This window comes from Rhinichthys klamathensis, unplaced genomic scaffold (assembly GCF_029890125.1).
Source record: "Rhinichthys klamathensis goyatoka isolate OS25496 unplaced genomic scaffold, OSU_Roscu_1.1 h1tg000409l_1, whole genome shotgun sequence".
In the NCBI taxonomy this organism is placed as follows: Eukaryota; Metazoa; Chordata; class Actinopteri; order Cypriniformes; family Leuciscidae; genus Rhinichthys; species Rhinichthys klamathensis.
The window spans coordinates 584377-600000 of record NW_026606909.1 but is presented as its reverse complement, the minus strand read 5'-3'; the positions used below and the strand labels follow the sequence as shown (position 1 = coordinate 600000).

The following is a 15624-nucleotide window of genomic DNA, read 5'->3' as shown; positions in this document are numbered from 1 at the left end:
ATCCAGCATTGATTAAAACATCTATAAAAACTCAATCTTCCAGTGAAATGATGTAAGCTGGATCATTTATGCTCCACCCCTTTCTTATCTCTACTTTAGTCCCGCCTCCTTATCAGAGCCACGCCCACATCTCAACATTCAACCAACCAACAATTAGCTGATATAAACAAGTCCCCATCCTACCTTTCCCTGATAATCTGCATCACTCAGATGTACAGAAAAAGAAAAAATCTGTCCGATTAATCGCGACTTTAAAGCTTTTTTTCCTCCGTCACAGAAACCTATAAAGGTGGTGAAGTTTTCTGGCCGGAGTCAGCGGTCGTCCAGCGGCGTTGAAGAAGACAGCGGGGAAACCACAGAAGAAGAAGAAGAAGAACACTAGCCAGCGACATCACCTCCCCCCCGAACACTGGTCAACATCGTCTATAAACCCCAACACTGGTCAACATCGTCTATAAACCCCAACACTGGTCAACGTCGTCTATAAACCCCAACACTGGTCAACGTCGTCTATAAACCCCAACACTGGTCAACGTCGTCTATAAACCCCAACACTGGTCAACGTCGTCTATAAACCCCAACACTGGTCAACGTCGTCTATAAACCCCTACACTGGTCAACGTCGTCTATAAACCCCAACACTGGTCAACGTCGTCTATAAACCCCAACACTGGTCAACGTCGTCTATAAACCCCAACACTGGTCAACGTCGTCTATAAACCCCAACACTGGTCAACGTCGTCTATAAACCCCAACACTGGTCAACGTCTGGTCAATGTCGTCTATAAACTCATCGTCTATAAACCCCAACACTGGTCAACATCGTCTATAAACTCATCGTCTATAAACCCCAACACTGGTCAACATCGTCTATAAACTCATCGTCTATAAACCCCAACACTGGTCAACGTCGTCTATAAACCCCAACACTGGTCAACGTCGTCTATAAACCCCAACACTGGTCAACGTCGTCTATAAACCCCAACACTGGTCAACGTCGTCTATAAACCCCAACACTGGTCAACGTCGTCTATAAACCCCTACACTGGTCAACGTCGTCTATAAACCACAACACTGGTCAACGTCGTCTATAAACCCCAACACTGGTCAACGTCGTCTATAAACCCCTACACTGGTCAACGTCGTCTATAAACCCCAACACTGGTCAACGTCGTCTATAAACCCCAACACTGGTCAACGTCGTCTATAAACCCCAACACTGGTCAACGTCGTCTATAAACCCCAACACTGGTCAACGTCGTCTATAAACCCCAACACTGGTCAACGTCGTCTATAAACCCCAACACTGGTCAACGTCGTCTATAAACCCCAACACTGGTCAACATCGTCTATAAACCCCAACACTGGTCAACGTCGTCTATAAACCCCAACACTGGTCAACGTCGTCTATAAACCCCAACACTGGTCAACGTCTGGTCAATGTCGTCTATAAACTCATCGTCTATAAACCCCAACACTGGTCAACATCGTCTATAAACCCCAACACTGGTCAACGTCTGGTCAATGTCGTCTATAAACTCATCGTCTATAAACCCCAACACTGGTCAACATCGTCTATAAACTCATCGTCTATAAACCCCAACACTGGTCAACATCGTCTATAAACTCATCGTCTATAAACCCCAACACTGGTCAACATCGTCTATAAACTCATCGTCTATAAACCCCAACACTGGTCAACATCGTCTATAAACTCATCGTCTATAAACCCCAACACTGGTCAACGTCGTCTATAAACCCCAACACTGGTCAACGTCGTCTATAAACCCCAACACTGGTCAACGTCGTCTATAAACCCCAACACTGGTCAACGTCGTCTATAAACCCCAACACTGGTCAACGTCGTCTATAAACCACAACACTGGTCAACGTCGTCTATAAACCCCTACACTGGTCAACGTCGTCTATAAACCACAACACTGGTCAACGTCGTCTATAAACCCCAACACTGGTCAACGTCGTCTATAAACCCCTACACTGGTCAACGTCGTCTATAAACCCCAACACTGGTCAACGTCGTCTATAAACCCCAACACTGGTCAACGTCGTCTATAAACCCCAACACTGGTCAACGTCGTCTATAAACCCCAACACTGGTCAACGTCGTCTATAAACCCCAACACTGGTCAACGTCGTCTATAAACCCCAACACTGGTCAACGTCGTCTATAAACCCCAACACTGGTCAACGTCGTCTATAAACCCCAACACTGGTCAACGTCGTCTATAAACCCCAACACTGGTCAACGTCGTCTATAAACCCCAACACCGGTCAACGTCGTCTATAAACCCCAACACTGGTCAACGTCGTCTATAAACCCCAACACTGGTCAATGTCGTCTATAAACTCATCGTCTATAAACCCCAACACTGGTCAACATCGTCTATAAACCCCAACACTGGTCAACGTCTGGTCAATGTCGTCTATAAACTCATCGTCTATAAACCCCAACACTGGTCAACATCGTCTATAAACTCATCGTCTATAAACCCCAACACTGGTCAACATCGTCTATAAACTCATCGTCTATAAACCCCAACACTTGTCAACATCGTCTATAAACTCATCATCTATAAACCCCAACACTGGTCAACATCGTCTATAAACTCATCGTCTATAAACCCCAACACTGGTCAACATCGTCTATAAACCCCAACACTGGTCAACGTCGTCTATAAACCCCTACACTGGTCAACGTCGTCTATAAACCACAACACTGGTCAACGTCGTCTATAAACCCCAACACTGGTCAACGTCGTCTATAAACCCCTACACTGGTCAACGTCGTCTATAAACCCCAACACTGGTCAACGTCGTCTATAAACCCCAACACTGGTCAACGTCGTCTATAAACCCCAACACTGGTCAACGTCGTCTATAAACCCCAACACTGGTCAACGTCGTCTATAAACCCCAACACTGGTCAACGTCGTTTATAAACCCCAACACTGGTCAACGTCGTCTATAAACCCCAACACTGGTCAACGTCGTCTATAAACCCCAACACTGGTCAACGTCGTCTATAAACCCCAACACTGGTCAACGTCGTCTATAAACCCCAACACTGGTCAACGTCGTCTATAAACCCCAACACTGGTCAACGTCGTCTATAAACCCCAACACCGGTCAACGTCGTCTATAAACCCCAACACCGGTCAACGTCGTCTATAAACCCCAACACCGGTCAACGTCGTCTATAAACCCCAACACCGGTCAACGTCGTCTATAAACCCCAACACCGGTCAACGTCGTCTATAAACCCCAACACCGGTCAACGTCGTCTATAAACCCCAACACCGGTCAACGTCGTCTATAAACCCCAACACCGGTCAATGTCGTCTATAAACTCATCGTCTATAAACCCCAACACTGGTCAACATCGTCTATAAACCCCAACACTGGTCAACGTCTGGTCAATGTCGTCTATAAACTCATCGTCTATAAACCCCAACACTGGTCAACATCGTCTATAAACTCATCGTCTATAAACCCCAACACTGGTCAACATCGTCTATAAACCCCAACACTGGTCAACATCGTCTATAAACTCATCATCTATAAACCCCAACACTGGTCAACATCGTCTATAAACTCATCGTCTATAAACCCCAACACTGGTCAACATCATCTATAAACCCCAACACTGGTCAACATCGTCTATAAACTCATCATCTATAAACCCCAACACTGGTCAACATCGTCTATAAACTCATCGTCTATAAACCCCAACACTGGTCAACGTCGTCTATAAACCCCAACACCGGTCAATGTCGTCTATAAACTCATCGTCTATAAACCCCAACACTGGTCAACATCGTCTATAAACCCCAACACTGGTCAACGTCTGGTCAATGTCGTCTATAAACTCATCGTCTATAAACCCCAACACTGGTCAACATCGTCTATAAACTCATCATCTATAAACCCCAACACTGGTCAACATCGTCTATAAACTCATCGTCTATAAACCCCAACACTGGTCAACGTCGTCTATAAACCCCAACACCGGTCAATGTCGTCTATAAACTCATCGTCTATAAACCCCAACACTGGTCAACATCGTCTATAAACCCCAACACTGGTCAACGTCTGGTCAATGTCGTCTATAAACTCATCGTCTATAAACCCCAACACTGGTCAACATCGTCTATAAACTCATCGTCTATAAACCCCAACACTGGTCAACATCGTCTATAAACTCATCGTCTATAAACCCCAACACTGGTCAACGTCGTCTATAAACTGTGGGTTCAGGTCACTGGAACAGAGGCTGGAGAATATAAATCATCTCAAAACCAGTTAACACTCTGACTGAACAATAAATTATTGAGAACTTAAACGTGAAATGAACCAGACTTTACTGTGTGTGTGTTTGTGTATTTACTAGTGGCTATGTCAACACTATATAGAGAAAAATGCACCAGAATTCAGCAATATTGGGAAGAAATCAATGAACATTTATTTATTTAAACATTATTGTGTTATTTTAATCTTATATCTGTTATTTAATGCTGATCTAACCAGCAGAAGACACTCGCAGGGTTTAAACCCCAGTTGCACAGGCGGGGCATGTTGTCACAGTGTTACAATGAGCCTCTATTAGAACTATGATATTCTATTCTATACTCTATTGAGAAACCATGAGAAAAAGGTCAATAAAGACTGAGAGTTAATGTTTAGAAATTATTATTATGTTTTATGCTGTATAGAGGTTTTGAGGTGTGTGTGTGTGTGTTGTCAAACTCAAAAATTACTTTATTTTTAATTATTAATTTTTTTTTATTTTATATGAAAAAGTTATTATTATTTTATTGACAAAATATTTGAATTTGTCTTATATTTTTGGATTAGATCAGATAACATGTTAATCTGTCATATGGTCATGTTATACTCCACCTATGGGGCATTTTGTCACACTCACTTCCATTCTTTCAGGGTAAATCAAGAAAAAAGTAAACACTATTAATAAAACAAAACCACATTGTTCTAGACGTGTGAAATTAATTTCTCACAATCTGAGAAAGTCAAAAAGCGTTCGGTTGTGCTCCTCCACTTTTACAGCTCTGTAATCTTACTGGATGACGACTAGTGATTTCTCATAAAGGATTTATATGACTTAAAACCCCCAAAACACATAACTGAGAACTTGATCAACCTGTGAAAACGATCGTACACCACCTCACTAGTGCAGAACATCCATCCTCCACTGGGTGGCAACACAACCATGCTGGATAAATGCAGTCTCCCTTCACTAGCTGAAAACACACGAGAGGAACAGCAGAAATCATGTCTATGGTTATTAATCATAGATATTAATGCTTCTCGGAGATGATGGATGACGGAACGATCATGCAGTTTCATCTTTATCAGGTATAAGTTCGGCCTCCTGTTCTGTTCTGGCGCTTGGGATTCATTTATTTCATTTATTAAAAGTGTTTTTCATCACAGAAGTCTCTGTCACAGTCAAAAGATCCTGTTCTTCTTTTCATGCATAACCATAAAACACCGAAATGCATGTTCACCACAAACAGGGAATCATGGTTATTAAAAAACTAGTTTTGCATGACGCACCGTTCAAAGTTTTGAGTTAGACATGATAGTGTGTTTGAAGTCTGATCAGAAATAGCCTAGAGTAAAAATCGTAATATTGTGAAAAAGTATTATTATTTAAAATATCTCTTTTCTATGTGGATATTCTGTATGTTAAAGTGATCAAAGCTGAATTTCCAGCATCATTACTCTCCAGTCTTCAGTGTCACATGATCCTTCAGAAATCACTCTAATATGCTCAAAAAAACATTTCTGATTATTATCAATGTTGAAAACTGTTATTTTGGTGGAAACCGTAATGCGTTCATTTTTTCAAAGATTCTTTGATGAGTAGAAAGTTCAAAAGAACTGCATTTATTTGAAATAGAACATCATTTTTTACTACCACTTTTGATCAGTTTAATGAGTCCATGCTGAATAAAAGTATCATCCGAGCCCAAACTTTTGAATGAATATTTCTAGTGTTGTTCGAGTTGTAGTGATGTCTGATGAAAACTGGTTTAAGAAAGTTGCATGATTACCCTGTTCATTAACTATATTTACACAGTACCTCAAAGAAAACCAAATGCATTATAACAGTGGGTCCCATCGTTCAACATGTCCGACAAAACAGCAGGGCAATACCTTTTAGAGCCCATTTTTGGAAGAGCACGTGTCAAATTTCACTAATTAAGCAACAATTATTCTTCTGAGCGTTATTTTTTTGGCTACCTGAATATGATACTTGCTTATCCAGCAGAAAAAATGCTTTCCTGAAATCTTGAGAAGAGCTAGTCTCCGTGTGCCAGGAGTTCCCATCTGTTCCCTTTCCTCCAGCTTTCCTGCCAATCTCTCATTCTGAATGTTTCTGTCGTTCTTCTGTAAAGTCAGAATCATGCAGAAGAAAAACTGAAGGCACTAATGACAGTGAGTGTGAGCTTTCTCTCGTGTTTAACTGCTGTGATGGATTATTCCAGAGAACATAGCAGATCCATCTGGAAGATTTCCTCAAAATCTGGAGTTTAGCAGGAGTGAGGCTTCGGTCCTGGAAGTCTATTATTCAGTATCATTCAGTTCTTCAGTTAATTGTATTACTATGTCTTTATTTCTAACAAAAACCCATTGTTGCGCTTCAGAAGGCGTTTATTAACCCATTGCAGTCGTATGGATTACTTTTATGATGGATACTCTTTTTGGAGCTTAAAAAATTCGAGCATTACAAAGCTGGAAGAGCCAGGATATTATTTAAAGGAGACCCATTATGCAAAATTCACTTTTATATTGTGTTTGAACATATTTATGTCTGCAGTGTGTGTACACAGCCACCCTACTGTGGTGAAAATCCATCCACCCCGTAAAAATCCATTATTTTCCCCATAAATCTGAAACAGTGTCTCAAAATGAGCCGTTCAGGAATGAGCTCCACAGTGACGTCACATTGCACAGGCCCCGCCCACAACTAGACTGACTCCACCCTATTAGCATAGGCCCCGCCCCCTCAGTGAGCTGTACACAGTCCGCCATGTTTATCTCCTCGCCAGAGCGTTTAACAGCAGCATTTAAGACATGTAATCTTATTAAAGCTACTAAAGTTATTCAGTCAAGAGCAGTGAGTGATTTTCTGTTTTTCTTTTGTTGTTGATTTATATTAACAGAAGTAGTTACTGTATATTATTCGCTTAAGCACAATAAGACGTGAAAGAGAACTCAGTTTAATACTCACGGGACGCTCCGTCTGACATCCAGCTCTCTGTGCACGTGCTTCGGGTGTGTGCGCTCAGAAAACCATATATCAGCAGTTTAGACTCATATGGTTTTAAATGCATGCTGATAATAATGATGATGAAGAACTGTAATCTCACGCGAGCGTGAACATGATAGAGATGATCATCAAAACCAAACAAATGTTCTAGTTTTTGGCAAAGTATCCGAGGCATGAGCTGTACAGGCTGAGCAGCAGCTCATTTGCATTTAAAGATACATGCACAACAACATTGAGTAGATTAATTTTCATGTTTTGGGTGAACTATTCCGTTAAGTTTGAGGGAAAATTTTGTTTAGCGCCACACTATATAAGAGGCATTCCCGCACCTAATTCGCGCGCTTGAATGCCATTGGCCATTCCGGTGCAATGCATTATTCCAATCAGGCTTCAATATTTCTAGGAGAAATGTTTCCCTATAGCGTCATAGGATGACGCAACATCGAAGGACCAATAGAAAGGGAGTTGTCAACAGCAAAAACACGGCTCTAAAAGTATTGTAACATTAGTCCTTATGACTTGTCACATGATACACTCTAAAAAAATATTTTTCGATGTTGTTAACAAAGATTATTGGAGTACGTTTTGCAAAAAAATATTATTTCAGTCTAAAATCAGGTTTAATTCAATGTCGTCTTCGTAATTATTTGTGAAATTTACTCGCCGTTTTTGAGTGAAAATTGTTTCTACACCATTTTTTTTATCTAAGGAACAGCCTCAAATTTAAGTCTCAGCTTCATTACTGCTCAATCTCATCCGTGCTTGCGGATAGGAAGATTTTGCATTAACAATGCATTGAATTTCCATCCTTTCCAGTAACAAAACTATCAAAAGGCTTCAGAAGACATGAATTTTTTTTAAAAGTGCACATAAACATTTTGATAAATAGACACAAGGCACATCTTATGAAAAAAAAAAGCAGTATTGTAGTGCATTTGACAAAATTTGACTTGGTTTGAAATGCAAAAGCCCCATAAGCTTCTGAAATGCTTTCCACCAAAACCCTCTGAGACACATAAAACAGAATATTTTAATAGAAAAATACATTTATTTATACAGGGTTCACAAACCAGGAGACCTGAAAGAAAATGTGATGCTGGGAAAGGTCTATAAAAGGTTCAAACTGATTTTCCAGAAGACAAAATGACTCTTAAATAGTTGCGTGTGTAATTCACATAAGAGTGTGTTTATGTGCTGCTTATTAGTCAAATGATAAAGTGTTTTCATGTAAAACAGCATTTGTGAATCTATCAGGCCTGAAAAACTAGCAAACAACACAATATGGTTCCAAAACAGGTTTGATTTGAACACACGACTTAATTGTTATGATGATAATATAATTTAGCAATTAATTTCTTACTCTTTTGGACCCCACTGTACATCAAAAACACATCAAACTTCATTTCAACACTCACATGAAATCTCACCTAGAGTTACACAGAGAACCAACATACAACGAATATCACAATTAAAACCTGTATTGCTGTTTGTAAGTCATTAATATTAATAACCTTGAGCTCAAACCAACATCTTTATCTTTTAATGAATCATTAGTCATAGAGTCCTGTCGGTTTATTTATGCATTATCAACATCACAGCAATCAAGGGTTAACACATGTAGTATTAGGGCTGAGCAGTATAATTAACAAAATGTATTATTTTTCAACCATTTAATATATATATATATATATATAAATATATATAAACACAGTACTTGCTTTAAAATCTGAAGAACCATAATTTCAGTCAATGCAGACAAACGGGTTCAAAATGTTTCATATAAATTTAACTAAAATCTAATAATAATCTAGAATTTGAAGAACAATAACATTAAATGATTTTCATATATATATATTTCATGTTTGTGCATATATATATATATATATATATATATGCACAAACGTAATACATCTACAGCAATATTTACCTACACATATTTTACTAAAACGTTTAAATAAATGTAAAATGCCACACGGACTTTTGAAGTGATGCAAATAAATCGATGAATCCGTGTTCAAAATGATTCTTTGACAAGAAATCCTTCATGGAAATAAATGAAACTTACTAACAGTAAAGGCCCGTTCACACCATGAATGATAACTATAACGATAACTATATTGGTGTCCACACCAGCAGATGGTATCGTTCTGTTTATTATAAGTGTGCGTTGCAGTTTTGGCATCTGGCTCTTTAAATGCTCGAGCTCTTTAAAGCAGGATGGATTCTGATTGGCTGTCAATGTTTTTATCGTTCATCAGCTGGAAAAAAAATCGTTCTAAAAAGCAAAGATGATATCTTTATCGTTATAGTTGTGCTGTGGACGATATCTTTATGGTTAAAGTTATGCTGTGGACGATATCTTTATCGTTATAGTCATGCTGTGGACGAAATCTTTATGGTTAAAGTTATGCTGTGGACGAAATCTTTATGGTTAAAGTTATGCTGTGGACGAAATCTTTATGGTTAAAGTTATGCTGTGGACGATATCTTTATCGTTATAGTTATGCTGTGGACGAAATCTTTATGGTTAAAGTTATGCTGTGGACGATATCTTTATCGTTATAGTCATGCTGTGGACGAAATCTTTATGGTTATAGTTATGCTGTGGACGAAATCTTTATGGTTAAAGTTATGCTGTGGACGAAATCTTTATGGTTAAAGTTATGCTGTGGACGATATCTTTATCGTTATAGTTATGCTGTGGACGAAATCTTTATGGTTAAAGTTATGCTGTGGACAAAATCTTTATGGTTAAAGTTATGCTGTGGACGAAATCTTTATCGTTATATTATGCTGTGGAAGATATCTTTATCGTTATAGTTATGCTGTGGATGATATCTTTATCGTTATAGTTATGCTGTTGATGATATCTTTATCGTTATAGTTATGCTGTGGATGATATCTTTATCGTTATAGTTATGCTGTGGACGTAATCTTTATGGTTATAGTCATGCTGTGGACGAAATCTTTATGGTTAAAGTTATGCTGTGGACGATATCTTTATCGTTATAGTCATGCTGTGGACGAAATCTTTATGGTTAAAGTTATGCTGTGGACGAAATCTTTATGGTTAAAGTTATGCTGTGGACGAAATCTTTATGGTTAAAGTTATGCTGTGGACGAAATCTTTATGGTTAAAGTTATGCTGTGGACGAAATCTTTATGGTTAAAGTTATGCTGTGGACGAAATCTTTATCGTTATAGTTATGCTGTGGATGATATCTTTATCGTTATAGTTATGCTGTGGATGATATCTTTATCGTTATAGTTATGCTGTTGATATCTTTATCGTTATAGTTATGCTGTGGATGATATCTTTATCGTTATAGTTATGCTGTGGACGTAATCTTTATGGTTATAGTCATGCTGTGGACGAAATCTTTATGGTTAAAGTTATGCTGTGGACAATATCTTTATGGTTATAGTCATGCTGTGGATGAAATCTTTATGGTTATAGTCATGCTGTGGACGAAATCTTTATCGTTATAGTTATGCTGTGGATGATATCTTTATCATTATAGTTATGCTGTGGATGATATCTTTATCGTTATAGTTATGCTGTGGACGAAATCTTTATGGTTATAGTCATGCTGTGGACGAAATCTTTATCGTTATAGTTATGCTGTGGATGATATCTTTATCGTTATAGTTATGCTGTGGATGATATCTTTATCGTTATAGTTATGCTGTTGATGATATCTTTATCGTTATAGTTATGCTGTGGATGATATCTTTATCGTTATAGTCATGCTGTGGACGTAATCTTTATGGTTATAGTCATGCTGTGGACGAAATCTTTATGGTTAAAGTTATGCTGTAGACGATATCTTTATCGTTATAGTTATGCTGTGGACGAAATCTTTATGGTTAAAGTTATGCTGTGGACGAAATCTTTATGGTTATAGTTATGCTGTGGACGAAATCTTTATGGTTAAAGTTATGCTGTGGACGAAATCTTTATGGTTAAAGTTATGCTGTGGACGATATCTTTATCGTTATAGTTATGCTGTGGACGAAATCTTTATCGTTATAGTTATGCTGTGGACGATATCTTTATCGTTATAGTTATGCTGTGGACGATATCTTTATCGTTATAGTTATGCTGTGGATGATATCTTTATCGTTATAGTTATGCTGTGGACGAAATCTTTATCGTTATAGTTATGCTGTGGACGAAATCTTTATCGTTATAGTTATGCTGTGGATGATATCTTTATCGTTATAGTTATGCTGTGGATGATATCTTTATCGTTATAGTTATGCTGTGGATGATATCTTTATCGTTATAGTTATGCTGTGGATGATATCTTTATCGTTATAGTCATGCTGTGGATGATATCTTTATCGTTATAGTTATGCTGTGGACGATATCTTTATCGTTATAGTCATGCTGTGGACGAAATCTTTATGTTTAAAGTTATGCTGTGGACGATATCTTTATCGTTATAGTTATGCATTGCTGTGAATGATATCTTTACCTTTATAGTTATGCTGTGGACGATATCTTTATCTTTATAGTTATGTTGTGGACGAAATGTTTATCGTTATAGTTATGCTGTGAATGATATCTTTATCATTATAGTTATGCTGTGGACGATATCTTTATCGTTATAGTTATGCATTGCTGTGAATGATATCTTTACCTTTATAGTTATGCTGTGGACGATATCTTTATCATTATAGTCACGCTGTGGACGAAATGTTTATCGTTATAGTTATGCTGTGAATGATATCTTTATCATTATAGTTATGCTGTGGACGATATCTTTATCGTTATAGTCATGCTGTGGACGAAATGTTTATCATTATAGTTATGCTGTGGACGATATCTTTATCGTTATAGTTATGCTGTGGGTGATATCTTTATGCTGTGTACGGTATTTTTATCGTTATAGTCATGCTGTGGACGATATCTTTATCGTTATAGTTATGCTGTGGATGATATCTTTATCGTTATAGTTATGCTGTGGACGAAATCTTTATCGTTATAGTTATGCTGTGGACGAAATCTTTTATCGTTATAGTTATGCTGTGGATGATATCTTTATCGTTATAGTTATGCTGTGGATGATATCTTTATCGTTATAGTTATGCTGTGGATGATATCTTTATCGTTATAGTTATGCTGTGGATGATATCTTTATCGTTATAGTCATGCTGTGGATGATATCTTTATCGTTATAGTTATGCTGTGGACGATATCTTTATCGTTATAGTCATGCTGTGGACGAAATCTTTATGTTTAAAGTTATGCTGTGGACGATATCTTTATCGTTATAGTTATGCATTGCTGTGAATGATATCTTTACCTTTATAGTTATGCTGTGGACGATATCTTTATCTTTATAGTTATGTTGTGGACGAAATGTTTATCGTTATAGTTATGCTGTGAATGATATCTTTATCATTATAGTTATGCTGTGGACGATATCTTTATCGTTATAGTTATGCATTGCTGTGAATGATATCTTTACCTTTATAGTTATGCTGTGGACGATATCTTTATGATTATAGTCACGCTGTGGACGAAATGTTTATCGTTATAGTTATGCTGTGAATGATATCTTTATCATTATAGTTATGCTGTGGACGATATCTTTATCGTTATAGTCATGCTGTGGACGAAATGTTTATCATTATAGTTATGCTGTGGACGATATCTTTATCGTTATAGTTATGCTGTGGGTGATATCTTTATGCTGTGTACGGTATCTTTATCGTTATAGTCATGCTGTGGACGATATCTTTATAGTCATGCTGTGGACGATATCTTTATCTTTATTGTTATAGTTATCGTCCTTGGTTTGAACAGGCCTTAACGCTGCTCGTTTAAATCAGAGATGTAATAAAACATCTCTAGTTAATAAGATGAGGACAATTAAAAAGTGCATAAATGTGATTTCGGTCAGCCCTAGTTAGCATGTCATTTGCACTCCCATTACACAAGAATCTCGTCGTTTCTGAGCGATGTACAAAAAACGTAAAATGACGAAGTTAGCGGCAAGAACGTCAGGCATCAGGTGAAGAAATCTTTCGAGATGGCTTCCACGAAATTAGGTGCCGACATCATGATCCCGATTGTGCAGAGGATTGTAAAAATAGAGAACGCCATGAGGCACAAACGATCGATCACCGCCGCCGCGAACTTCCATTCGTTACACACATTCTCGTCCTCGTCCTGGTCGCGAAATCGTTTGGCGATATACCTCACTTCCTCTAGAATTTTGGCCAGTTCCAATTCCAAAGCCCCACCCACGATACCTCCACTGACTCCGCCCCTGATCCCAGCCCCGCCTCCTAGCGACGGCACCGTCGACCCCGGCAATAGCACGTCGTCCTCAGTGGACGCCACGAGACGCCCGCAGAGCACGCCGTGAGAATCGTGAGCGTAATGGACGCCCTCCACCCCTCTGAAGCCGATGTACAGCATGTTCCCGCTGGCGGGCTGCAGCGCCCCCTGGCTGACCGACAGATCCACGCTCGACACACTCCCACGCCGGGGATGTTTGTTGTGACACGCCAGACGGATCCGCTCCTCGCCGGGCCGGCGCATGCGGAGAAACCAGGCACACCAGTTCAGGAGGAGAACGCGGGTCTAGACAACAAAACACAAGCATGAATAGCCGCGTTTCCACCGAAATAACCCGGAACAATAGGGGCTTTCGCACCTTTTCATTGGCCGCGTTTCCACCCCAGGAACTTTGGGATGTGTTTCAACCGCAGGAACCAGTGTCTAGATGAAGCTCCGGGTCAATATTTCCCCCTTCCGAAAGTCCCTGGTTGCGAGGTAGTACTTTTTCAAAGTTCAGGAACTTCCAGAGGTGGGACTTGGGCGCTGAACATGCTGATTGGTTGACTCCATGCAGCATTTTGATTGGTTGACTCCTCGCAGTATTTTGTTTGGTTGACTCCATGCAGCATTTTGATTGGTTGACTCCATGCAGCATTTTGATTGGTTGACTCCATGCAGCATTTTGATTGGTTGACTCCATGCAGCATTTTGATTGGTTGACTCCACGCAGTATTTTATTTCAACCACCATCTGTTGCGGTGCGTGCAGTAACAGTTGTTTGCTATTCGAATCAACAATGGAGTTTAAAAAATGGGCCGACGACGAGGATCAGGCTTTATTAAGCTTAAATTCAGAGGATGAAGTCCAGCGGGAACTGTAAAGTAGCGCTCAGTCCTACGTCACCAGACTAATTTGCCTAATCTTCCCGATACCTTAGACCACGGTGGAAATGCAGACAGCAACAGGTCTGGGGGAAATTTATTAAACTTCATTGTTGATTCGAACAGCAAACAACTGTTACTGCACGCACCGCAACAGATGGTGGTTGAAATAAAATACTGCGTGGAGTCAACCAATCAAAATGCTGCATGGAGTCAACCAATCAAAATGCTGCATGGAGTCAACCAATCAAAATGCTGCATGGAATCAACCAAACAAAATACTGCGAGGAGTCAACCAATCAAAATGCTGCATGGAGTCAACCAATCAAAATGCTGCGTGGAGTCAACCAATCAAAATGCTGCATGGAGTCAACCAAACAAAATACTGCGAGGAGTCAACCAATCAAAATGCTGCATGGAGTCAACCAATCAAAATGCTGCGTGGAGTCAACCAATCAAAATGCTGCATGGAGTCAACCAATCAAAATGCTGCATGGAGTCAACCAATCAAAATGCTGCATGGAGTCAACCAAACAAAATACTGCGAGGAGTCAACCAATCAAAATGCTGCATGGAGTCAACCAATCAAAATGCTGCATGGAGTCAACCAATCAAAATGCTGCATGGAGTCAACCAATCAAAATGCTGCGTGGAGTCAACCAATCAAAATGCTGCAAGGAGTCAACCAATCAAAATGCTGCAAGGAGTCAACCAATCAAAATGCGGCATGAACTCAACCAATCAGCATGTTCAGCGCTCAAGTTCCACCTCTGAAAGTTCCTGAACTTTGAAAAAGTACCACCTCGCATTAGGGATTTTCAGAGGGGGAAATATTGACCCGGAGCTTCATCTAGACCCTAGTTCCTGCGGTGGAAACACACCACAAAAGTTCCTAGTTTCTGGGGGAAAGTTCCTGCGGTGGAAACACGGCTAATGAAGTAACGATCTCATCCATGCAAATACTACTGTGTTTCGTGATTAGTTTGTTTGAGCACTATTTGCATAACTCAAAGATTCGCTGAGTCAATATGACTGAATCAATGCAGGTGACTCATCATAACGCTGTAGGATTTCTGGAGGCGTACGCGGCTTCCTCTTAATTGGTGCTTGAATATTCATTGTCATTCTACACAACGAAG

The 15624-nt window shown here is 39.4% G+C and overlaps 2 protein-coding genes across 3 annotated transcripts in view; one reads left to right on the top strand and one right to left on the bottom strand.

Annotated features, from left to right (window-relative positions):
- si:ch211-284k5.2 (sperm axonemal maintenance protein CFAP97D1) overlaps positions 1–382 on the top strand; it is a 3494-nt gene extending 3112 nt beyond the window's left edge. The window contains exon 5 of the mRNA XM_056234929.1: positions 278–382. Coding sequence (XP_056090904.1) covers positions 278–382 — 105 coding nt within the window. The remainder of the gene's footprint in view (positions 1–277) is intronic.
- A 12678-nt stretch (positions 383–13060) lies between these two features.
- The window catches only part of LOC130070531 (neuronal acetylcholine receptor subunit alpha-7), a 30788-nt gene continuing 28224 nt past the window's right edge, over positions 13061–15624 (bottom strand). For both annotated transcript variants that reach the window (XM_056234950.1, XM_056234949.1), the window contains exon 10: positions 13061–13907. In XM_056234950.1, coding sequence (XP_056090925.1) covers positions 13329–13907 — 579 coding nt within the window. In that variant the 3' untranslated portion in view covers positions 13061–13328. The remainder of the gene's footprint in view (positions 13908–15624) is intronic.